This window comes from Pyrgilauda ruficollis, unplaced genomic scaffold (assembly GCF_017590135.1).
Source record: "Pyrgilauda ruficollis isolate IOZ18807 unplaced genomic scaffold, ASM1759013v1 scaffold236, whole genome shotgun sequence".
Classification (NCBI taxonomy): domain Eukaryota; kingdom Metazoa; phylum Chordata; class Aves; order Passeriformes; family Passeridae; genus Pyrgilauda; species Pyrgilauda ruficollis.
Window position 1 is genome coordinate 10,480 of NW_024523205.1, and position 26,647 is coordinate 37,126.

General features: G+C 39.1%; 1 protein-coding gene across 8 annotated transcripts; it reads left to right on the top strand.

Moving 5' to 3' along the window:
* Positions 1-26,318, top strand: BACH1 (BTB domain and CNC homolog 1). Of its 8 annotated transcripts, none has more exons than XM_041469528.1 (6): positions 15-92; positions 9,122-9,183; positions 11,523-11,820; positions 13,594-14,985; positions 16,613-16,819; positions 22,943-26,318. In XM_041469528.1, exons 3-6 carry the CDS (start codon positions 11,581-11,583, stop codon positions 23,402-23,404), a joined length of 2,301 nt encoding a protein of 766 aa, XP_041325462.1. In that variant the 5' UTR covers positions 15-92; positions 9,122-9,183; positions 11,523-11,580; the 3' UTR covers positions 23,405-26,318. The 8 variants fall into 8 exon arrangements, with proteins under 8 accessions (XP_041325461.1, XP_041325462.1, XP_041325463.1 ...); XM_041469531.1 differs by lacking the exons at positions 15-92; positions 9,122-9,183 and adding exons at positions 99-602; positions 18,784-18,870 and having other exon boundaries at positions 22,943-23,075; XM_041469532.1 differs by lacking the exons at positions 15-92; positions 9,122-9,183 and adding exons at positions 99-602; positions 18,787-18,870 and having other exon boundaries at positions 22,943-23,075.
* Positions 26,319-26,647: the final 329 nt, after the last annotated feature.

Sequence of the window (26,647 nt, forward strand, 5' to 3'; positions counted from 1 at the left end):
GGCAGAGCCGGGCACGGCCGGGCCCGGGCTGCGCGTGGGGCCAGAAGGGACCGGGAGAGGCGGCGGCGACGACGACGACGGCGGGCACCGAGGTAAAGCCGCACCGCACGGGCCGCCGGCGGGAGCGTGCGCGGTGAAGGATTGGCGGCGGGGGTGCTAAGACGGCACCCTTCGGGCGGAGGGTGCGGTGAGGCGGGGATCGCAGTGTGTTCACAGCGCGTTCACAGCGGTAGTGTCGGTGGCGCGGCCTTTCCTCGGTGCCGCCCGGCCCGTGCGGGGCCGGGGGTCCCGCCCGCGGGGGCGCCGGGGCGGTGTCGGAGGCGCTTCGTCAGCGCCGGGCACCGGCGGCGGCTTTCCCTCGGCGGTGCCTTGCTGAGGGTGTTGCCCCCTTCCCCGAGAGCGGTCCTTGCTCCGTGCCTCGGCCCCGGTTCGCAGGGGTGCCCTTGTGCCCCGCTGGCGCAGGCGAGACTGTCCCACGCCGCGCTCCCCGGTGCTGTGCGAAAGGGCCGGCTCAGCCCCGCTGGGAAGTCGGCGCGATCCCCGCTCTGCCGGGCTGAGGGGTGCAGCTGGTATTCGTTTCCCTTTGAGGGGAGCCGGGGAAGGTCTGTTTTAGATTGTAAACAACGAAATACAAATCCTGTCCGTCCTGTTCTGTGCGCTGAGATCCTCGGCACGCTTTGGGGCTTGGTGGAAATGTAGTAATCACAAAAGAACAGTTACCCCTTTTAGCCTGGCGGTGATCCCAAAATCATCTACAACTCGGTCTTCCAAATCTTTATTTGAACTAAAAAAGGAGGGAGAAAGTGTTCTAGCAGTAAAGGTAACTGTATGTGGAGTAAATTTTGACAGACACGTTAATTTGAGGCACTTGAGGAAGGAGTTTCTCTGTGGAAAACATCTGGCTGCAGTAATGGAGTAATTGCAATCCAGAAGCACTGTAAATTAAGGTGATGCGGCACTCAGATGCTCTAGCATATAGTGACTTATTTAATCTCAAGTATTACACCATACAGCAAGAAAAGAAAGGACTATATTCCTGTCAACATGATGAGTCTGAATTAAACCATCTAAGGTAAATCACAAAATACGATTTGTAATATGAGTTTAGCTTTAAAGATTACTTAAATAGCATAATTACTGTTGCATGCCCTAATTCAAGTGAATAAGCATGCATGTACCTTAGCAAGCAGTGAGGCCCAAAACAGGAAGATTTGCAGAGAGAAGCAGTTGTCACTGAAAACTGAATACTCACTGTGTTTTTCAGAAAGTTTCCCTTTGACCTGGCTTAGTAAATCTGAAAAAAAAAAATAGTTAAATCCCTTAGTATTTGAAATTCTTGAGAACTTCTAGAGTGTGTTTTCCAATTTACTTCAAAAAAAGAGCCTACACTTGTTGTCTGGGTTCATCTTGTGATGTAAGCAAAAGCATAATAAATGGGGTGTTTGGGAAGTTTGCTTCACTAGCACACTTCTGATTTTAACTGAAATGCTGACGTACAGCTTTAGCTTCTATCAGCCGTATCTTTGAGTTTGTGTAAAAATGTAGAAGATCTTAATGTGTTAAATGTTTGCTTTTAATTAGTTCTAATATTATTATGCAAAGGATATTTTGAACACTAATAAATTTCTTATGATAGAAATGGTCTAGTATTAAAACCCATACCCTTTACCTGATCCTTTGGATCAGGTGGGCACTCTTGTTAGGTGTAGAATAGACAGGTCTTTGCACATGAGTTCTGTAAGTCCCAAATAACTCTGCTCTGTGGTTCAGGGAAACGTACTTAAACAAGTCACCTTGTCATTGTCATCCCCACCTTCCAAGTTTGATAATCAGCATGTTTCTGTAAACACTTCATGGGTTTCCTTTTAACCATAGTCCTGTCTTTCTCCCTGCACTGGGCATGCTGGTATGGGGGCAGAGAAGAGTGGTAGATCAGTCAGAGGGCTCACATTTGTGTCTGAATGCTGGCATTTTAATTGTCCCGTAGAATTTGACCACTGAAAATTTCATGGAGGAGGTTTTGGGGAGCAGGAGAAAACACTGTGGTATTCATAATGTGAGTCCTGTTTATGTGTAGTCCTTAGTTAAACCAGAGGTAGCGTGTTGGTTGATGCAAGTGTGGGTAGGAACAAAACATTGAGTGAGCCAAAATTAACTGCTGAACCAGTCATTAAGTTGTGTAGATTCAGCTTAGTGTGACCACAGTGGGGATGATGTATGAGGATCCACCTGCATGTTTCCCTGCCCCCACCTCTAATTCAGAGGTAAGCAGTCTGGAGAGGGGACTAAAAGTGATGGAAAGGCTTGCTTTGCTGTAGTAAATCAAAGGCTGCATCACAAGGCACTCTGTTTCCAGCAGTATGCAGTTTTTTTTTTTTGGTTAAGGCACTCTTAAGGGTGGAAGAAAGTTTTGTTCTTGTTAAGTATGAAGGGAAAATGTAGTATTTGGTATAAAAGTGAGTTAGAAGGTCAGAGTTAGGCTCAACTGACTGATCAGCTACTGAAGCTTTAAAAAGGGGAAAGCGTGCTGTGAAGGGTAAATTGACTTCAGAAGCATTGGTGAAATACAAATAAATTGAGTTTAATCATTAAACATACATTGGAGAGCGGGAGAGGTGTAGCCTAGGGTGTCAGTAACTAAATGAGAGCCTGTGTCTTAAAGAATATTCAAGTAATTTTAAAAATTGTGTTGAGATACTTTGTGAATGACTTTATTTGAGCTGTCAACATAATGTTTGTAGGTGTCTGGATTCCAGTCTTGCCCCATTGACAAATACTGTGATAAATAAATATATGGCACTTGCTCGCCCTGTTCATTATACTTTTAAGGTCATCAAATCACAGAATCCTGGAGTGGTTTGCATGGGAAGGGACCTTAAAAGATCATCCATTTCCAACCCACTGCCATGAGCAGGGACACCTTCCACTAGATCAGGTTAATCCAAGCCTCATCCAGCCTGGCTCTGAACACTTCAGGGATGGGGCAGCCACAGCTTCTCTGGGCAACCTGTGCCAGGGCCTCACCACCCTCACAGGGCAGAATTTTTCTAATAGCTAAAGCCTGCTTTCTTTCAATTTGAAGCCACTCCTCCTTGTTCTGCCAGTCCAGACCCTTGTCCAGAGTCCCTATCCAGCTCTCGTGGAGCCTCTTAGGCACTGGCAGGAGCTCTAAGCTCTCCCTGGAGCCTTTTCTTCTCCAGGATGAACACCCCCAGCTTTCCCAGCCTGTCTCCAGAGCAGAGGGGCTCCAGCCTCCAGAGCATCTTTTTGTTCTTCTCTAGACTTATTCCAGAAGATCCATGTCCTTCTGATTTTCTCCCCCCAGAGAGTCAGAGATCAGTATTTCATGTGGTAGCATCCCAAAAATGGTTACTTACAGGTCAGTTAGAAAGATTGTGTCTTTTGACATCATATGTCAAAGATAGAAAATAGTCTACAGTTTCAGGATGGGAAGACTGAGACAGTTTCATGTGATTTTTTGGAGACCTTTACTAGTGCTACTATCTGAAGCCTGGTCTAGTGCATATATATATGTATATATTTAATTTTGTTATTATATATTGTTAGTTCTGATAAACCTATGCTGTTCTGTTTTCATAGAAATGTTTCTGAAGTTCATTCTGATTTATGTCTAAAACATTTGCAGGTTTCTTTCAGTTTCACATACTGTGAAGAACAGTTGTAGAAACAAATCAAAGTTAAACAGATAATGCCTGAAATGAGATTCTGAATATAATTTCCAACAAGAATTTTCTTTGACTTGGAAATATAGCTGTTTCACAGTGCTTTCAGCTTGTTTCTTGTGTCTTTCTAAGTACATTAAATGGTTAATTTAGTACTCATCATAAATACTTTGGCATATCTACTTGTAAATGGATTGTGATAGTCATTCAGATTAAGTGATTAATGTGGTTTGTTTAAATGTGGCAATGAGTAGAATATGTAGCTCTAAATACAAAGGTATTTGTCCTTTAAGCAAAGGCAGGAGTTGACAGTAGATTTTAGTTGTGCATGCTTTACTTTAAATCTTTATCCTAAGTGAATATTTTATTATCTAACCTAGTACTTATTTAAGAAAAAAATGAAACCACTTTTTACTTGTATTTTTGGGGTGTTGTGTTTGTGGTTATTTTTGTTGTTGATAGATGCTTTGGGGTTTTTTTAAAAGTTCTGTAGAAAGTCTGTGCATTGTTATCTTTCCAGAGCATTTCTCTGTGAATACCAGCACAACTGAAGGGCTGTAAGTGATGGGATTTTTCAGAGGAGTCTCTGAAATCCCTTCAGACCTATTTCATTTTTTAGCAGTGAAACAAACCAAATCCCACAACATGATTTTTATCCCTGATCCCAAAATTAAACAATTAGCGTCATCTAAAATAATGGGAAACTGCAGAGTAGTTTGGGGTTTATTTGGCTTTGACACAGACTTTGTGTCATCCTCTGGGGGAAGCTTTTCAAACGTCTGTTCTTTGGAAAATGTCTATGGTTACATGGTATCAATCTCTTTTTTTCCTTTTAAAATCATGGCTTCTGGAGGCTTGTGACTACTAGGATTCTCAGGATCCCCCTTGCTCTCCTTCCCATGTCCCAGTTTCTCATATAGCATGCAAATACTGAGAAAAAAAGTGTGTATTCAGTCTTAAAACCTGGAAAACGGGTCTTAGCCCAGACTTAAGACTTGTCAGACTTATGTGATTCTTTTTAATACTCATTTGTGACTTGACAGGAGTCCAAATGCAATGTTTAAAATTATTCTACAAAAATACAGACTAGTAATTTTTTAAAATCTCATATAAGTAATTAAGCTGTGAATAATACCTTCCATGTGTTGGGCTAATAAAGAAGACAGTTTAGAATTATGACTCTACTAATAACTGAAGATTAAATATATTTTCTTCCTAAAGGAGAAAGCATTGTTCTTGGGCAGCAAAGCTTGCTTTTTCGTTTTTAATCACTTTTTTCTTTTGCATTCTTTTTGAAGATGAAGCAATGAGCATGCACACTAAAATGCTTGTTCATTCTTTGTCAGCATAATGTGAATCAGCAGCTATTAACCACTGTAGGCATTCATCTGTAATATAACTATTTCCTTAAAAGGAGAGATAGCTGGGGGCAAGGACAAAGAGATAAAACTGTAGAAAAAAGCCTTTGCAATGTGTTTTGAATGAGCTGTATCTTATCTAAACTGTCTTGTTTTAGCAGTAGTAAATTATAGTTGTCACTTTGGACTTCACATGTGTGGATGACAGAACTTTTTTTGTAGGCTAAAGTAAGTGTAAATGTCAACCCTAAGAAAACTGATGGAATGACTGACCTGCTAGAACTTACTCAATAGGTCAGCATAATAGGAGTTGCACCAAGTTTTGTTTTCTCCAGGCTATATTTTTGAGGGTCTACAATTATATTTTTACCAACTGAGGAATTTGTAGTGTTCCAAGGATACAGATGTTTTAGAAGCATGGTGCTAACTGAACAGACCCTTATTTTCTGCTAGGTGATAAATTAATCTTGCTAGTTTTATCATTTTTGTGATCACAACTGAATTTACATTCCAAGTGCCCAAGTTCAAGCAGCTTAGAGAGCAGTGACAGCCAAGGTGTGTCCTGCCTCGGTTATGCAGCTACCAAGGGGAGCTTTGCTCTCTGCTCTCTTACTTCAGAACTTCACCAGGGTACAAGTGATGCTGTGATTGCTGGAGAGGGTTGGTACCCGGTGTGGTATTGCTAGATCCTTGTTCACTAAGGAAGGACTAAGGAACAGGGTTTTATTTACATTTTTAGTAATTTGGGTAACCTTAAGCTGGATCACGTATGGAAATTATATGGTAGGTGCAGATCAGAAAAAAGCCAGACACATATAGACTGAGTTGATTGGGATGGTAGGGATGCTTAATTTACATCTGAGACTCGGAATAAAAGGCTAGCTCTTCTTTATAGGAATATCTAAATTGGATTCATTCACCGATGGAAAATAAGAGGCTTTTGCTCTTTAAAAGAACACTGAGCTCATAGGATGTAACTCTTGTAGATCAAGTGTTTTTGCTTGGCTCTTGCTAGAACCATGGCTTAGTGGAGCTTAAACAGCAGGACCACACGTCCATTTTTGCTAGTTTATTGCCCCAGTTGCTCTTAGGTATGTTACAGTTGATGGTAACAATTTAGTTTCCTGTGTTTTATTTGGCAGTGATTTTTTGAGACAATTGTTAGGTTTGGATCCTAGATTGGATTACATCGGGTGCCTTTGGATGAGTCCTCTCTTCTTCAATGTTTAGCTGGTGATAAGGAAATTCCTGGTCACAGAGGCCCGGTGAGATCCTGCTGGATAGGAGTGGCTGCTCCGCAAGGCTTACTGGAGTGCTGGGTCCTCAGCTGTCCAGGAGAAGAGGGAGAGTGTCAAATGATTTCTGTATCAAAACCTTCTCCAGTTTACTCTGCTCTTCAGTCTGTTTTTTCCTGAATTTGAAAAAACTGTAGTTTGGAGGGGAAAAAAGAATTTGGAAGACAAACTTTGATATACAGAGATGGATGCTGCCTCTAGATTTGGTGTTCCCAGTGCATCTTGGTGACTATTAGATACTATAATTTAATTTTCCAGGTCCTTGGATTTAGCGCATAGAGTGAAGATTGTAAAATGTAAATAGCTGTTTTTCCTGAAAGTCTAAGTTTTCAAAGTAGTAAAGATATGACTGTCATTATTTTCATGGGTTTCTGTGCTCTGATTTAGTATTTTTAATGACACTTGAAACATTCAGAATGTTCAAAAAGCGTTTTGGTAAAGATATATGCAAATGCGTGTGCTTTTGTCACCTTAAATGACAATTTGATGCCTTTTAGCTTCCTTCAACTCTTCCAGGACACTTATTTGTCCACAGGATGTTGAGTGTCCTCTTACATGTGGTGGTGGTGCTGAGCTTGGATGAAAGTTTGTCTGCCTTGTGTGAGATTTTTGTGTGGATGAGGAATATATCACACTATTTTGGGTTCTACTCTGGTACTCTGTTCCTACTCTTGTACTCTACATGCAGTGGATACATTCCTCAACAAGCTTACCTGTTTTACTGCTATTTTCTTCTGTAACTTAGTTCCTTATAGCTTTAGCTTTGCCTGGTTTCAACCACCATGAGTCTCATCTTTGGAATACTTTCTTTTTTTTTTTTTTTAACTATCAATGGGGAGACTTTATGGTTTACCTGAGAATCTACATCAAGTGACTCTAAAGCGGAGACTGTGGTGGAAGGAAGTAAAGGATTTTATATCTACCTTTATTCTCCAGTCAGCTAGTAAAGAGCAGTAATTGTTACCAGGTGTAAGCAATCAGATGAGCAAACCTGCAGCCTAATTTTAAAGTACCTTACACTCACTGTACCTCACTATTACCTTCCTGTAATAATGTAATGAATGACTTTGAATGCATGAGAAAAATGAGCCTTGGATGAGATGTGTATTTTACGAGGAGTCCTGATGAGCGTTTTGCTCGGGTCTCTATACTGTATACTTAAAGAAACATGTATTCCTTCTTTAAATGTGGTTGCACTACTGATTTCCATTAACATAAGTATTTATATGTTCTTCAGAAAAAAGAAATATATATAGTCATTTGCATGGAGAGATGTCTAAATTTACTGAAGATATGGTAATTTTGGGGGTAACTGTTGGGCATAATTTTCATAATTGTATACTAGTAGGGAGAAAAAAATTGAGTTACTTCTCTTTGATAAAGCAGAATAAAGTTTTATAGCTGGTACTTAGGAGGAAATATTTTTGCCCTTATGCAAAATATTATTTATCTCAAGATCATTGGTAAAGAATGAAAACTTTGTAGTAGCAGACTTGGTTGTGCTTCAAGTGTTCCTGTAGGTTTTATACTAGCATGTGTGTATGCTTACATTCACATTCATTTTTTAATTTTCAGTCTCAAGAGTATGAGATTATTAGGTGTGCAGGGTTTCAGGTGAGAGGAATTTGAAGAATGCTCACACTACTAGTTTTCTTCCACAAACTGAGGATTTGTAGAGTGAGCTTTAATGGTGTTACTTCTTTAATCCTTCCAACCTCTGTTATGAGAACTATTTTAGGTTTTGAAAGATCTTTTTGGACTCTCCAGATTTCTTATGGCAATGTCTGTTACAAATATCTATTTGTTATTGTTTGTAGTATCGATTTTCCTTTTTAATACCTGGTTGCTGATATTATTTCCGAAAGTGGTAAAAAGAGCCTGATAAGTAATATTTGTAGAAAATTCAATTATGTAACATGGACAGAAAAGCCTAGAAGGCCTATCCTCATGACAGTTGTAGCACAGACTTGTAAGTTTAATTGAATTGTTTTCTCTGCTTCATACCTTTTCCTCTCTTTGTCCACCCAATCATAAATAAAACTAATTTTAAGAATTCTGGGTGGTCTAGAAGAACAGTTATAGTAGAAGAGAAATTTAACCATTCACAGAAGAGATGTACTTTTTCTCTTTGCTATGACAGGAACCATTCTTGTTGTGGATGTGTGTAGAACAAATCTAGTTATAGAGAAGGTATTTTGTACTCACGCTGCTGTGGAAAATCTGGTTGGCTGTCATGACAGATACTATCGTAAATGTGGTATCCTGCCCTTATTACACAACTGGAAAACAGAATTCAGACATTCACAAGTTTGGCCTCTGTTAGTTCTTAATTGTAACAGCTTTTAACAGTGGTTGCATTTTCTCTTTCCCATTTCATGCTTTTGTTTTCACCAGCATTTTCAGTTTTCTGATGCTTTACCTTTGGAATTTTTTTCTATTGTATTTGAATACCTGAATTTTACAAAGACTGAGACAAATTTAATGTTTGAGGGGTAGTGTGGGAGTGATATTTTTGTTTTGTGGGGTTTTTTTAAGGGTTCTCCTAATGTTTGAAATGCTTATTAAGTGCTGCATGCTATATTTTGGATACCTCAAACTTGTCATCCTGTTTAAATGTAGAGGGGACATAACTTGGCTGATGAAGTCCTCACAATTAGGAAGTACAACATTCTGTCAGAGTAAAGTGTTAAATGGAGTTATGCTCACACTAAGTATTTCATTCACTTCTCAAGAAACAGAAGGTAGTGTTTCAGTGTGGAAAGCTTATTTTTTTTTTTCCTGGCAGATGAAACATTGGAAGCTTTCCCTCAGTGCTCCAAGTAGTCCACAAGCTGCTTTGAAAGGATGGTGTGTGTCTCACAGAGATAAATGAGAAGGACGGTTAACTCTTCTTTGCATTAATTTTTCTGTATCTATACAAATAGAAATAAACTACTGTTCCTTTTAGCCTTCTGTGCTAGAGAAGCGTAGTGAACTGAACTGGATATTGGAATTGATTATTTAATCAGGAAAAACCCAAAAGCAGCATATATGATCTGTGTTGTCTATCTAAGAAGATAGAAAAAAAGAACACTTTAAGGCTTGTCTTTAACTGCAGTCTCCCTCATGAGTTTTGCCTAATGCTCACCCAGAATATGTCCTTGTCTATAATACTTCCCTGTGCTCCCCACCACTGTGGATTTAGTCTTCAATTTTTCTGGTTTGTCCTCTGTTACTTTTTGGGGTTTTGAGGGTTTTTTTTTAAACCTTGTAACAAATACACGAGTTATACTTCATTAAACTTTGTGTGCTGTAAGATATGAGCAAGATGATCAGTTAGGCTATAGAGCAATCCAGTTAGGAATATATAATTTATATTGCACTAGTTTTCATAAGCTCTTCTAAAAATAGAGTTTCATGAATAGCAGTTCCATGAGGAATAATTTTGTTCCCATGTAAATTGATTGGAAATTAAATATTTCCTAAGTTAATGAATCTGTAGTCTTGTTATTAGGTATATGAAAACATTTAAACTGTTTCCTTCCAAAAATAAGCCCTTTAGGATTAACAGTGCATGCCATATAGCACTTTTGTCTACTGCTTCTTACAGAGAAAAACTCAGCTTTGTGGAACTTTAGGGATTTTCCCCTCAAAACTTCTGTTTTCACCATACATTTGTACATTTTGTTGGTGAAATTAAGTGTACAGTGTTCCATAAGGGAGTGGGAAGGGCAGGTAATGCTAATGTGCTCTGCACTTCCCTGGGGTCCGGCCTAGTACTGTGCTGTTACTGCCACTGGAAATGGGGATCTTTTTCTTCTCTCTTTCTGTTCAAAAGTTCACTCAAAATGCCTGTGTGCCATGAAAATAGCTTGACCAGTAGTAACCAGGAGCACAGCTGGCAGCGTGGTTGCTTTTTCCGCAGTGTGTTTAAATATGTCCATGCCCTGTGCACTCCCCATGTTGTGAAAGTTTCCCCACACCTGAAACCTGAGGATTTGCACTGGCTACAGTTTCATTATTGTTGGGAACTGGCAGATGGTAACAACCTCTGTTGAGCAATAGAGCCATGAGGTAGTCCCGTGTCAGCTGAAGTGAGTCTCCACAGCTATGCTCAATTACAGGAACTCTGGGGTCAAGTGTAATCTGAATGCTTGGTTTGTTAAGGTATAATGTGTCCTAGTAATACCATATTTTCTTTATAGGATAATTCCAAGTCTGATTTAAGTGGTTTCTTGATCGAGCAAGGACACTTCTTAATAATCTTTTTTCTTCCTTTTAATTGGAAGCGAGGCTCAATTGAAAGTGAAATACAGTGTAAAGATCAGATTTGGAAATACTTTCAAACTTTGCCCTCTCTAGCAGAACTGCCTTCTCCCTAGCCCTTCTATTTTTCTGCAAATTTAAGAATCTTCAGAACCATTATATATGAGTTATATATTTCAAGGTTTTAAATATTGTATAATATTAACTGTTGTTTATTATCCAATGAATAGTGTTGAGAACTTTGTCAGAAGAGAGACAGTATTCCATTGCCAGGTCTGAATTATGATCTGAATCATAATGATCCATTTGGAAAGCAAGCTTGTAAAAAGTATGACAAATCAAGTAGTCATGGAAGAAAAGGGGGGAAAAAGTTTGTGTTAAGGCAGTTAGAGAATTCAAATTTTAAAACACCAACCTACTAGAAAAGCAGGGTATTTTGCCAATGCCTGATTGGTTTAGCAGACAAAATGCTTTTGAAAGAAGACAGAACACATATATTTTTGACTGCATTAGGTGAATCAGTAAAATGAAATAGCTCGCATAGTATTTTGGTGAATTTTAGTTTAATGCATTTGTTTTATTTCTCTTTACATTTTCATAGTGTTGGAATTAGAATATACCAATTACTAAGAATGAAATCTTAGATAATTTCTAGGTGTTACAGTAAATTTATACCTCTGAATCACTTGGCTAAGAAAGAACTGTTCTTTATTGCAGAGGTCCATTTTTTGGTCTGTGAGATTATAAAAGCTGTGTTAAGATGTACATATCAAGGTTTGGGTACTTTAAATAGTCACAAGCATGCATTTATTTGAAGTACTGATTTGAAGAAGAATTAGACCAGGACAGCGCACGTTTAACATGCTTGTGTTTCAGTACCGATAGGTTCCTCCTGTTGGACGTGACTTTCAGGGGTACACCTTGTTTCTTTGCTCCCCCAGGTCTGAAGCACAGAAGCATGCTTTCCGCTGAGCCTCACACTACCACCTGTGATACAGAATGTCTCTAAGTGAGAACAACAGTGTGGTGTTTGCCTATGAATCTTCAGTGCACAGTACCAACGTACTCCTCAGCCTTGATGATCAGCGAAAGCAAGATATCCTTTGTGATGTTACAATTTTAGTGGAAGATCAGCGATTTCGGGCTCACAAAGCTGTGCTTGCAGCTTGCAGCAGTTACTTTCTTTCAAGAATTGTGGGCCAGGTGGATGCTGATCTTATCATCACCTTACCGGAAGAGGTGAGTGTCACTCCCTTCTGCATTTTACCTCCTAGTGCTTCTAATCTGCTTTGTTCAGTTCTGTTTTATGGTAGGCTGGGGTTTAATTGATGATTTAGAGTAGGGGATTTAAGAGCTGAAAGACACCAGCCCACAATCTGGGGTACCAAAAATATTTTTTTAATTCAAGTACTTCATATATATTATATTGTAAAGACTAAATGCTGTCATCTTGCTCTGAGGTCTGTTGGTTTTTTGCCAGTGCTTTTATTCTTTGACTTTCATCCCAAATAAAAATTAGATAAATGACTACTGCAAGAATTGCTTTTCTAGGTCAGTCACACTAAGAGTCTTTCTACGATTTTTTTCTTGTTTGAGCATAGCTAGCTAGAAATATATAAGAGAAAGTGAAAGGAGTATTTTTCCCCTCTTGATCATTGCAGTTTTTGTAGTGTGTCCCCTTTAAATAGAAAGAAGTTACAGTTTTAAAATACCGTTGTATTTTTTTATTTCAGTTTCATTTATGAATGCTACTTATTTGTAAAGCAACTTTAATGTTTTGTTAACTACACTAAGTCTGAAGACATGTTGACAGATTATGGATAAACTGTCTTTTACATTCTGCTTCCCTGCATTTTAAAGGATGAATTAATGTGGTGGTATAATCTCCAGAGCATATTTCAAATGCTATTTTAAGAATTCTTTAGGAAGATTGTAAGTGTTTACAGACAGTTTTAAAGGACTGGGCTCTGTGCAGATCTCATCAACTTCATGTGTTGTGTTCTTTAAAAAGAACATACCAAACAACTACTAAAAAAACCAAAGTAAACAAACCCTCAACTGATTCTTAAATTGAATTGCGTTAATAATTCATTATTTTGCTGGCAGAAGGGTTCAGTGTAGTTAATGCATTGATATAGTGCTTTATTTAACATAAAATACTGGTCATTTCAATAAAGGCAGAGAGCAGAGTGTGGACTTGAGTTTAGTTATTAATAGTGGACATACTGCTTTATTCTTCATTTGCAGAGAAGAGGCTAAAGGAAGTGTCATGTAGTTGGTAATCTGTGGGATCTGTTTGTGGCTTTCTGCTTGATTCCTTAGACATTTTTTTTATGTGTAGAAGATCTTGCGCAGTTTCTAATGATACAGTTTTTGTTTATCTCTGGGTTCCTTGATAGGCAACTGCTGTGAAGACATAAATGTTCAATTAAAATCACTTGCTCTAAAGGGGCTTTAAACTGAAAATTCTGTTTGGTGTACCATTTTTGAGTGTCTTTCTTTAAATCTATGGGAGGAAGAAAGGAGTAGGTGGCTGTAGTAGTAAATAATCACATGTGGTCAGACTCCATTTCTTTGAACTTTTTGCATGAATGGTGCATAAGACTAAGTGATTAACAGTAATTGCTCATGGAAAACTACAATTAAATACCAGCAGCATACTGTAAAGTAATTAGTATACAACTTGCTTTGAAATATATCTTTGTGAGGTTGGAATCTAATTACTACTAGATTTTCAGTATACAACAGTACTTTCTGCTTATAGTACTGCATTGCCAGAACGTTTTATTAAGAGACAGATCACAGTAAAGAAAACTGTCACAAAATATGCGTGATACAATTGTATCAGAAGAATTGTTTCAGAATGAGTTTGACCAAGTTTTCACAATAGAACAAGTCTGCTGCTTTTGTCCTGTGCTCTGTCCTGCTGGCAAGACAGGTAAATTTGTGTATTTCTCTGCTTAAAGCCAAATTGACCATACTAATTTTTTTTTTCATTTGTTTTTGTAATAGGTAACACTTAAAGGATTTAGTCCTTTGCTTCAGTTTGCGTATACAGCAAAACTTGTTTTAAATAAAGACAATGTGTCTGAGGTTTGCAAATGTGCAGAATTTCTGGGTGTACACAACATTGAGGAGTCCTGCTTTCAATTTCTCAAATTCAGATTTTTGGACTTTAAATTGGATCAGCAGGAATGTCCTAGGAAGAAGTGTTGCACACAGCGTTGTCAGAAAGCAAACCCTAAAACTGGCAATGTGGATGATGGAGACCTAGAAATAAATTATGAAGTAGAAGCACTTCTAGAAAAGGAATATAGTCAAATTCCTGACACAAAGCCCTGTAAAGATGAAGAAAATGCTAAATCATCGCCTGTTCTCCAAAATAATGCCAATCAAAACTGTGATCCTGTACATTTAGAAAGGGGTAGTGCTTCCAGCTTATCTTCCCAATGCCCAAAGTATAGAAAATTCCAGAAAGCCTTTGGAAATGACAAAGTTAATACTTCAGAGTCCAGTTCCAGTATTAAAGATGTTCAGGTACCACCATTTGCAACTTCTCTTGAGAAGGAAATACCTGATAATGATGGTATACAAAAAGCTCAGGAGTGTGTGCCTATGCAGCTGATCTCAAACTGTGAAGAGACTCAGGTAGAAATGGAGGAAGGGGAAGAAGGCATTCAGAAAAAAGAAGAGTTAAGGAGAGATTCTGTAACTCGGAATGTGTCATGTCCTGTGGAGAAAATGGATCTTGCTGCTTTCCCCCAAAACTCTGCTGCACCTCATGGACTCAATTCTGTGTCTGTTCTACATAGTTGTGAGCAATATGGTAACTTGAATTTCAGTAGTATGCAAAACAACACAGTCTTAGCTGAAAAAACTGTGTTAAGTACTGGAGCTGGAAATGACAAAACTGAAAGTCAAGGTAACCCGTCTTCAAAGGTGGATTTGTGCATTAGGGAAGCCACTAGCATCACCTCAGCTGGAGATCGAAGCAGTGTGGAGAGAGAGATAGCAGAACAGCTAGCACAGGGGTTCTGGAGTGATGTTCACAGCACAGATGCCTGTCAAATACATTTACCACCTGCAGTTTCTAAAGAGTATTTGGAGCCCACGTACTCGGGGAAAAAATCAGAGTGTCCGTGGCTGGGGATCAGGATCAGTGAAAGCCCTGAACCTTGCTCTCAGCGAACTTTTACAACACTGAATTCAGTCAATTGCCCCTTTATAAGCAATCTTAGCACTGAAGGATGTTCCAACACCTCTGAAATAAACAGTGGAGATTATGTTCAGGGACAGCAACAAGAACAGTGTCCCTATAACTATGTAATAAGTCTGGGAGAGGATTCGGAGACTGACACTGAGGGAGACAGTGAATCCTGTTCAGCAAGAGAGCAAGAATGTGAGGTAAGAATATCCTGATGTATCCTTTGCTTCCCAGTCTTTTAAGGCCGTATTCAAAAATCTGAGTTTTCCGTGTTTTGTTGTTCTGGGTTTTTTTCTGTGGCTGCTTGTTTTAAAAAAGTCTGGGACTGAAACTTTAAATAACCATTCAGAGGTTTATATGGAAGGTCACTGTTAATTCAAGGAGACTGAATAAAAGTATGAAAGTATTTTTGGTCAGATACTGAAATGTTAGATGCTTACATATTAGATCTTTTAAGATTTTTTTCTGGAACTGTCAGAAAAAGTTGTGAGCCTTAAATCAAGGCATGAAGGTTCATTCTTAGATTTTTTTTTTTCTTTTATCTGCTTCAGTTTACAGTTTAAGGAAACTCTAAACTTCTTGGAACCTTTGTTTAATAGAAACTTACCAGTTTTCTTGGGTTTATTCTGAGCTGTGGGGTGAAGGTGGGAGAGAAATTATACTTCAGATTTAATGTGAAGTGAAAATTAAGCTTTTAAACTTGCTTCAACAGTTGTATATTTAAGACTGTTTAATAATATCACCTTCTCTAGTACTAAGTGATATACCTGGAACAATTTCCATCTCAGTTCTTAGAATCATAGAATCGCAGTGTAATTCTGCATGATGGATCATTAAATGTTACAAAAATTCAGTTATTCTCAAAGCACTAGGGTTTTTATTTTTCAAGATGCAGGGCCTTACTGAGGCTGAACATAATGGAACCTGCCATCAATACAAAAAATCTGGAGTGCTAAACAAAAGGCCAGAATTTGTTAAAAACATTCCTCACATTTATGTAACAGAGCAAGTGGTATCATTGCTGAGGACAGTACTCTGGGATTTCTTATTATTTTTTTCCTGTTTGTCACCAGTAGTAGCCAGTCAGAGGAAGGATTTCCCTGTGTTCTTTTTAAACTAAATACAGATCTTTGACCACAGCAAGGTGACATATTCTGCTACTTACTACACTCAAATGAAAGGATTAAAATAAAATGTCTTTAGTTGGATACTCAAAATCATGGTGATTATTTTGTAAAGGTAAATATGTTTTTCAGTATTAGTCAACACTTTGTGATCTCAAATGCTTTTGTAGCTCAGGTATACAACAGTAGCAAGAGCCTGGTCCTCTGTCTTCTCCAACACTCAAAAATAAAAGATGACTATTGTAACTTCTGTATTTTAAGGAAATACCTGTTTCAGATTAACTTTTCCTGCAGAAAATAAAAAGCGTTGGTATAAAACTGTATGCAGGATACAGTCTTAATAGCAGCTTTGGGAAAACTTTAGACTGTATGAGTGAGTCTTGACACCTGTTTTGTATCTCACCAAACTGTAACTCGTTCTTAGTGTATCACCTGCATATTTGATGCACACACAAGTAGCTTTCAGCCTATTCTGAATATGCTTGTAAGGATCTAAGCTCTACTGCACCTGTGCTTGAACTCCTGTAGTTGAATCCCCTGGATTTTATCCCATCATCTGATGGTTGTTAGTTTGCTCTTGTCTCTGAGATGTAGGAATAAAGATGAGTTGTGTGGTAAAGAATGCTTAAGATGGAAACTTGAGTTGTTGGTGTTTATGTATATTAATTCCACCTTAGATTTACAACTGTATCTCACATTCTAGGTAAAACTGCCGTTTAATGCACAAAGGATTATCTCACTTTCCAGAAATGACTTCCAGTCATTTCTGAAAATGCATAAATTAACTCCTGAACAATTGGACTGTATTCATGATATCCGAAGACGAAGTAAAAACAGAATTGCAGCACAGCGATGTCGCAAGAGAAAACTTGACTGTATACAAAATCTTGAATCTGAAATTGAAAAGCTGGTATGTATAAATATTCATTGCTGTTGTCATGTCTTTCTCTAAACATCTTGACTGGCTATCTGGCAGTAGCTTGAGAGTGGGGTGATTTACTACTTTTTCCACTCAAGTTTATCAGTCTTGTATAACTCCTTGATAGCAGTTCTAGGTTTTTCTGAGCCTTGCTCTAAAGTACACACATCTTTCCTTCTGTGGACTTGTTTCCATTCAAATAAAACATGCATCACAGCATAATTTTTGGTGAATGATGTTTCTGAAACCCATAAGCTTTGAATTTAATTGTACAGAATGATTCCCAGATTGTTATCCTATACTGCTTTTTGCCTCTTCCCCTTTCTTGCTTCAAGATTTTGTTCTTCAGCTCATGGTATTGCTCATGATCAAGTTTGCAGTTACGCAATTGTTAGTTGTGTAAGTACTGTTCTTGGAACACATCAACGTGGGCTGGCAAACTGTTTCCTGAGTCTTGAATGTTAAAAATGAGACCCTTGCAGAAAGGCAGAAGATACAGAAGAACTTGGGAAGTTGCTTGCCTTTTTAGCAGTTGCATCAAGATTGTAGCTGAGGAATTGATGCATCCAGATTTCTCAGCAGCCATCTGTTAATACATTTTCTCCTCCTTAAGAAGGCAATAAAAAGATAAATATGTAATTTAAGAGAAATGTAGGTAATCTGAGGTTAAGATTATGTAAAAATAGCAAAGGCAAGAAGATAATTGAGTGGCTTTTCAGAAAAACAAGTCTTTGACTCTCATCTCAGTTTCATAGTTGGTCATAGCCATGTGCACGAAATAGTTCAGTTGTTTAGGACTACTGTACTCTCATTCATGGAGCATTTTAGGCTTTGTGTACCTGAATTTGGTATCTGCATCAGCTGGAACATAGCAGTCATGTTGCATCTTTTTTGACTTCAAAGTGAAAAGGAAAGTAAAGTTAGAGCCAAGTGCCACGGACTGGAAACTTACTTTCTTGTGATAATCATCTTTCACTCCATCTACTCCTACTTCTGCAATGAGGAGTTCGGCTTTGAAAGAGGGCTTGCAGTGCCACAGAGCTCTGATAAGCTGACAGAGCAGGTTGTGCTCAATAAAGAAGGTGCGCTGTGAGGGAGGGTAATCAGGTGATTGTACTAATAATATCCTTACTGAAGAGAGAAGTTGCATTTCTGACACTTCAGAACTTTTTGCCTGGTTTTGTCATCATGTTGTCATTTCTGTTATGTAACTCTGTCAATATTTTGCAATACTTGGGCAGGTGATTAAAGGTTGATGTGCAAGATTAGGCATGTGGCTGTTTGAAACTAATAATTATAATATCCTTCTTTCTGTGGACCTATGCTGGAACAGATTGAATGTCTGCTGTTTGACAGGTAACACTGTGCAAGGCCTAGATAATAAGTGTTGAGTCTTGAGAACTGTGAGGTGAGGTCTGAGTTATATGAATCATCCTCTAGGCACAAACATGTTCCAGTTGCATATGTTTATTTCAACTGTGTGGTAAGTTTCTTCAGAAATTCTTGAAAAGACTCTGTTTGGAGCTGTTGACCATGCCTGACAGCCACAGATCATCAAATTTGTATAAGCTGTACGCAAATACAGAAACATCAAGATCAGTCTAGGCATGATTTCCAGATGGATGGAAGAAAAGAGATGTCGAGGAGGGGCTATGTATGGTACATCCAGGTTGCTTCATGCGTGATGGCTCCTGCCTTGTTCCTCTTCTCTGGGTCAGTCATGTCTCAGACCTTTTAGACTTTGATCATCTCATGGTTTCATCTGTAATGGGGCTTTGAGAGGGAATAGAATGGTGTAGCTGTAGTTTAACAGCTCTTGACAAGTAGATAATACTCTGTACTACCAGTTAGGAAATACTTTTTCGTGGAATTCCTCATCCTGGTTTTCAGTATGTGCAACATGTTGTCTTGTATTAGTTTCTATTTGGTGCTGCTTCAGTTTTTTTCTCTTTCAGAAGATGCTTGTGGTGTGTTTCTTGGAAAAGTCCTGTATTTGGAACAGAATGACCCCTGCCTGGCTAGAGGCTGGAGACTAGCAGCTGGCAAGTAGCTTTGCTGACAAGCACCTTGGGGCCTGGTCAGACAGCAGGCTGAGCATGGATCAGCAACATGTCCAGACTAAAAAAAAAACGCCATCAGTGTCCTGGACTGTGTTAACAGGAGTGCAGCCCATTGTTGGAGGGCAGTGCTTATTACCTATCTTGGCACATGTAACACTGAATTGTTTGCTGGGTTTTCACCCCGCCCAGTCCCAGGAGCACATTGATCAACAGAAGGAAGGTTGGGTGAAGGCCGTTGGCATGGCCAGGCCTGAAGTACTTCTGTGGTGAGAGGCCAAAGAAATGGGGCTTCTACCCAGAAAAGGGGTGGGGAGACCTAATGGCTCCCTGCCCATATCTGTGGGACAGTCCTTGAGGTTATACAGCCTTTGGTAGTGGAAGATCTTCAGCTTTCTGGGGGAGTACTTGTCAGCAAGAGAACAAGAGATGTGGTCTTAAATTACAAGGGGGATTTCATCTGAATGTAAGGAAAAGTTTTTTCTTCCACTGGGGACAGGCAGGCAGTGGAGCAGTTCACCCTGAAAGGCTGTGCATGCACTGTCTTTGAGGGTTTTATGGCATGACTGAGCAAAGCCCTGAGCAGCCTGATCTTACCTGATCTCCGACTTTGTTTTGAGCAGCAGGTCAGACTACAGACTGCTGTGGTACCTCCCCTCCCAAGTGATTTTGTAAAATTGGAAATCTTACATTAAGTTCTACTTAGATTGAATAAAAATATTGTTCAGTGCTGAATATGTTATTTGGGAGAGTTACCTTTGATCATGTCTTTTGATCTTCTGTACTGATAAAGTCATTTTTTTACCTTCCCATATGGCCTTTGCTTATTGACCTTTCAGGTGAATCTGGGTGTTCGTTGATGTTCTGTATTTGAGAACATGCAAGGGCTACTTAGGAAATGTTAAAACCAGCTTGTTAGAAACAGCTCTTTCAGAGACCCTGTGTATATTCACATTCCTTGTACTTTCTCCTGGACAATGGGATGACCCTGCCTGAGCAGGGAGGTCAGACCACATGACCCACTGTGGTCCCTTCCAACCTGACCCATCCTTGGATTTTTCACTTGGAAACTTTTAAAATGAGGGTACTTGCGAGGGGGAGCAGAGTAGAGGACAACTGGTCTCAAGAAGCACTACTTTGCTGAAGATTCTGTAGCTGAGGAGGATGTCAGTGCTCCAAGAAAAATGTAATTGAGATCTTGTTATATATATTATAGCAGGGTGAGGTGAGTGAACTAAGTACATTCTTTAGCAGGAGATTCAAAAGAGCTCTCAGTTTTTTATGACCTCAAAACTGACTGACTTTGTTTTATAGTATTAGTATTATGCTGATAAAATAAAATAATAATATTTAAATGCATTAACCTGTCAACAGCTTCAGAAGGGAGGTGAGGAATTTATGCTGGAATGACTATTTCTGAATATTGCTTTAAATAGCAGTCCAGATAATTTTATTATAATAATGCAGAGCTGAGTGCCTCTACATAAACAAAAGGTATTAGGTGATCTGCCTAACAGAATGGAAAGATTATTCTGATCAGTATTGAAAAACACCTGGAGAAGAATGCAGGGATCAGTCACAGCCAGCATGGCTCCATGAGGGGAAAGTCCTGCTTGTCAAATGATTTCCTTGTATGGCAGGGTAACCCACCCAGCTGATCTAGGAAAGCTAGTAGATGTAATCCTCTTGGACTTCACCAAAGCTTTTGACAGGCTCTCCCAGGATCCTTCTGAACAAAATGTCCAGCCCACAGCTGGATAAAAACATCATGTCGGCGAGAGCAACTGGGTCATGGGTCAGGAGCAAATGGTGACAGTGACTGGGGTGACATCAGGTCCCCAGTGGGGTTCTGCAGGGCTGCATCCTGAGCCCTGTGCTCCTCACCACCTTCATTGACCACCTGGACAGAGGACTCAATGGATCACACCCTAGGTTTGCCATTGACACTAAACTGGGAGGAGTTTGTCAACTCCCTCAAGGGCAAAGAGGCCCTGCAGAGAGACCTGGACCAATTGGACACTTGGACAATCACCAACAGTGTGGAGTTTAATGAGGACAAGTGCCAGATTCTGCTTGGGGACAGGGCAGCCCTGGCTGTGTGTGTGGACTGGGGAATGAGAGGCTGGAGAGCAGCTGTAGAAAGGGACCTGGGGTTCCTGGTCCATGGCCAGTTGAACAGGAGTCAGCAGTGCCCTGGTGGCCAGGAGGGACATCCGTGTCCTGGGGGGCATCAGGCACAGCATTGCCAGCCAGGCAAGAGGGGGCATTGTGCCGCTCTGCTCTGCACTGGGGCAGCCTCACCTCGAGTGCTGGGGGCAGTTTTGGGCACCATGGTTTAAAAAATGGTCTTAAGCCATTGGAGAGCATCCAAAGAAGGGTCGTGAGGATGGGGAAGGGTCTGGAGGGGGGAAATCTTATGAGAGATGACTGTGGGCATTCAGTCTGTTCAGTCTGGAGAAACGGAGACTAAGGGGAGATCTCATTGAGGTCTTCAGCATCCTCCAGAGGGACAGGTGCCAATCTCCTTGTGACTAGTGACGGGACTCGAGGAAACAGCATAAAGCCAAGTCATGGAAGGTTTAGGTTGGACATTAGGAAAAGCCTCTTCCCCCTTTAGGGTAGTTGGACACTGGAGCAGACTCCCCAGGGCAGTGGTCACAGCACCAAGCCTGACAGAGTTCAAGAAGTGTTTGGACAAAGTTCTCAGGCACAGGGTGTGACTCTTGAGGTATCCTGTGCAGGCTCAGGAGTTGGACTCAGTGATCCTGATGGCTCCTTTCCAGTGTGGCATATTTTATGATTAACAACTGTTCCCAGTATGCTAACAAATAGAAATTTATTCGCCAAGTCCTCTTTCTTTTAATTTTAGACAAAAAGAACTGGCAACAACTGTTCCTCTTGCCAAATGCTGCCTAAACTTAAATCAGTTCTTTCAAAAAGAAGTTGTAGGGGTTGCATTATGAGGTTTCTCTGCAAAAGGGGATGTGAGGAGGAGTGAAAATAATAAAACTTTACAAGAGCGAGTTGACATAACAGTAGATGTAACACATAATCCCTATGATTAAGACTTGAAAACTATTTAAAGCCTTGTGTGTCTTCAAAAATCTATCTTCTTTTAATTAATTAATTACAGAATTAAAAATGTTTGTGACATGTTTGGATTCTGGTTCTTTGTCCTTTTCGTTCAACTTCTTCATGATGGTCTTGGTTGTTCCCTATCCTTTGCCATTTCCTCATTTTTCTTTATTCAAAAAGTTGCTTGTTTCCGTGATTAGACTTCTCAGTTATCAGTGTCTTTTCATCTTTAGCCAGTTCTATCAGAAGTCTCACAAAAATTCACAACATTGAAGCCAAGTAAAAACTTGATTTAATACAGGCTACTTTTTTCTACTTGATAGTTATTATTGAGTTGCCATCCTGTTTGTTGCCATGTGCTTGGACAATCCTGCTACATAATCTCTAGGTTGTTAGTTGTTCACCACATCTTCTTTCCTTTACCTTTCTGAAATTTTCTATCTAATTTAAGAACTATACTTAACTACATTGTTTGTCCTGTAGTGGATTTGGCACTTCTTAAGAATGTAAGTTACTTTCACCAAACAGAAGAGTATCAGCAATTAAAATGATATGTGATTTTCAGCATTTCAATTTTAAAATACAGATCTCTATGAAGACTGCTTGATGTTTTGTTGGCTCATTGGTAGTGGTTTGTGTTATCCTGGAACTAGTGTTTCAGGAATATTCACTGTAAGTGCAGCTATGTTTCATTTGTTCAATAACTACAAATTACTCCTTTGTCTGCCAGCATGAGTTTGGAAAAAGCTGCGTATCTGAAAAAACAGATCAGATATCTTAACTGATGATGCTTCCAGAGAGGTTAGGATTGACCTTTTGATATGTGTTTGATTGTGTTGTTGCTTATTTTCTTAATGCCAAATTACTTCTATTTCAGCAGACCAGAGTATGTAAGGTCTTGTTTTAGCTTTGATAGGAACTTAAAACATAGTTTTTATGTTAAAATGTAGATGTATTTAAAATACTATTTTTCCTTTTGCAGCAAAATGAGAAGGAGAATTTGCTGAAGGAAAGAAACCACATTTTATCAACTCTGGGTGAGACAAAGCAAAATCTGACTGGACTTTGCCAACAGGTGTGTAAGGAAGCAGCCTTGAGTCAAGAGCAAATACAAATACTTGCAAAATATTCTTCTTCAGATTGTCCACTCTCATTTTTGTTCCCAAAAAGAGAACAAACAGCTCCATCTGATAGTGAGCTTGTGCTACCAGCATCTGTAGAATCAGCAAATGGTGTTTCAGGTGTCCCACCTACAGCTGAGCAGAGTTCCTGTTATCAGTGTGTCAAAAGCGTGTGTGAGGCCGCGTATGATCAAGTACAAGAACTGCATCCAGTTCCTGCCAGAACATTGGAGCAAACGTCGCTCGTGGAGCCGTGTGGACAGAACAGTGGCATCACAGACTTCTGCCAGCAAATGACTGACAAATGCACTACAGATGAATGAATCTCTCCTTCCCATTGCCAGCCTCTCAGCATTGCAACAAGAAGTGGGATTGAGCATTATTGGAAAGTAACTTACTAAGTGAAAGAAACGACAAAAGTTTAATCTTTTGAAGCTATATTGACAATTACATGGTCACCATTATTACTTGGCAAGCTTTGTGTTTGCTCTGTGTAGTTCCAGAACATAATTTGTATGTGTCAGCCTTGGAGCTTTTTCTGTGTGGTGATGCCAAGGAGGGTTCAGGAAAGCTGTTGGAAAGTACAAATTCCATGCACAGGTGCTTATTTGTGAGGAAGTTTTGTTCACGTGTAGAGCAGCCTACTCCGATTTATGCCACAGTACTTAATGTTACTCTGCATTTTAAGGAAAGCCTCATGACACTGTTTATGCGCAATGACTTCTATACCTGGAATTCTTCTAAGACTTCTTTCTTCCTGGTAGACAAACCTTAAAAGCATATATAGCTCTGTAAATGTTCATTTTGTAGATGGGCTGTTACATGACAGGATGAGGAGATTTTGAAAAGTGCATTCTGGTATAGCTCCTTGCTTCCTGCTGCTCCCCTCCCCATCCCAGAGAAGACTTTACTGAATTAAAGTAGTAGGCTACTAGTAGTAGTAGAATTGATTGGTAGTAGGCTTTTATTGAATAAGTGGTTTTGTCTTGTCGCTGTAGTACAGAATTAAAAGAACTGGAGCGGCAGAGGTGCTGCCACATACTGCTCTCTTCTCTAAGTTTAGTGGGAGGAATAACAACGCACTGTGGAAGGCAGGCATCTGAAACTGGTGCAGTTCTTGGATGAGTGTGCATTGGATCCTCTGGCATCTGAATCCCATAGGCTTAATAAAACTCACAGTTGTATTGTGACTTCCTGTCCTAGCACCTTCAAGCTTGCTGCTTGTTTGTGGCAAGTTGGAATCAAAGTATTGTGAAAGTCTAAGGACAGACTTTTTTTTTTTTTTTTTTTTTTTTTTTTTTTTTTTTTTTTTTTAAGGTATTCAGGCACCACATTTTTTTCTTTCAGTGCCTAACTGCCTCAAGTAAGTTACAAATATTTGTTCTCTGATCACTGGGACCAGTAAAGTTCAATTTCAGAATCAATCTTCAGGATACTTGATGGCTAAACCTGTAGTATATTTTCAATGGCTTGTGCTATTAGCATAGATATATAAAAAGTTTATTGAAGAAATTAGCTGGAGTTACTTCCTTATTACTTGGTGAAGGAGAAATTCAGCTACTGAAAATAATCCCCATTTTCTAGATTTTTACATAGCAGTGGATGCATATTGTATACCAATGATGTTTTGTTATTGAGATGCTATTCTCACACCAGAACTAAGTATTGAACCTCACCACAGAAAACTTTGGGTTTGCTGGTTTACAAAACATGAAGAATCTTGTACAAGCCAGTGGAATTCTTCATTTCCTACCTCAGAATGTGTATTAGCTTTTTGTGTCTTTATGTGCATGTACAGTAGGCAGCAACTAAGCAACAGCCCTTGTAAATACTGCTTTTCAGTTTTACCTTGCAGCAAGGCAAAACTTGTTCTTGGCAAGGCTCTTTTTTTTCCTCTCCCCAGCATCCATAGGTAACATAGCATTAATAAATACAGTAAGCCACTTATTTAAAACAAAAATTTAAAAATTAACAGATTTCAACAGGACTTCTCGTAACCAGCACGCAACACAAATGACTACACTACCTCACCTATGGGACTGAAAGTTGATTCAAATCTCTAGTGAATCCTGGGATTTTCATCATGTATCATTACTTTTTTAAGGGAAAAAATATGCTGATGGCGCATAGCTTGTATAAATCACAATGCTTGCAGTAATTGAAATTCAGAAATAAATACTACATGGCAGACATCATGATAATTGGATTGAAATTCTTTTAAATTACATAATTGAGATATGGTGATCCTGTATATGTATTACTTCATGAAGTTCTCCGGGCTTTTTCTTCAGTTTCTGTAGATTCCTGGTTAATTTAATCCTGTCTCCCTCCCACACTGCCACCCTGGGAAGCATTTTGCTATTATGTCTCCATTTTGTTTAAAAAAGCAAACCAAAAAGAAATAATAAAAAACAAAATTCAAAGCCCAAACCTCTACTGTTCATAACTACTATCACTTTTAAAGCTGGTGATATTCTGAAATGACGTGGACAATGGCATTAAAACATTGTCCTAGTAGTGCACATAGTTGGAAATAGAATTCCTTGGGTTAAGTCCTTATTATAACAAGTTGGAGCGTCTTTGTAGGGAATGGCTGTCTGGGAGCTTATCCAGTGGCCCAAAGGCCTGACACACTTTGCTGCAGATGTTGGAACACAAGGTCAGTGATGCAATATCCCTAAAGAGTTGTGCTCCACTGCTGGAGTCTGGGGATCAGCCACAGCCTGAATTGCATGTAGCTGATGGTGGAGGGATTCCAGGGCAGGAATCATGGCAGTCATTGACCTATGATAAAAGTAACATCATGTTTTTAAACCTGATATGAACTTGATGAAGTTTGAGGGTAGGTTTGTGCCTGACCAGCTGCATCTAATTAATTTTTAAAATATTTATTTAATACCATAGACCTACAAGTTGCATGTTGACTTCTATAAGCCTATATCATCAACTTGCAAATGTTATGAATGAATGACAATTTTATGATACAGAATTCTCAGGAAAATGTTTTTGGAGTTTGGTTTTATTTTTTTTCTCTTCCAGTAAAGAAACATTCATTTTTGAAATTGTAAAATACTTTGTTAAAGCATGTTTTAAAATACTTTGAACAGACTATCTTAAAGCCATATGGGTATGATGGCATACAGATTGTAAAATAAACAGATAATTACAACAGTTGATTTTGTATTTTTCGTAATTCAGTATTTTCTAAGTCTGCAATAAAAACCACTATCCTTTCTACAAAGGCTTTTCTATTTTGTGTAAGTTTTCTGCTGTGAAAGTCTCTACTGGTGCATTATTCATTTATGTAGTACTGCTCTAGCAGTTCTGAAAATGGTAGCAATAAAGTATAATTTATAAATTTAATAGGCCCAAACCAGTAGCTTAGGATTCTTCAGACAAAGCTGAAATCTAATAATACAGAGGTAATTGTACCAAAGTTTGGTATCTACTAAATTACTCATTATTAATATTTCCTCAGTAGTGTGTATTTTGCCATATTGATTTTCTTTTTTAATTGCATATTGTTAATTACATGAATGTTCTTCTCAACTTACTGAAGATTAAAT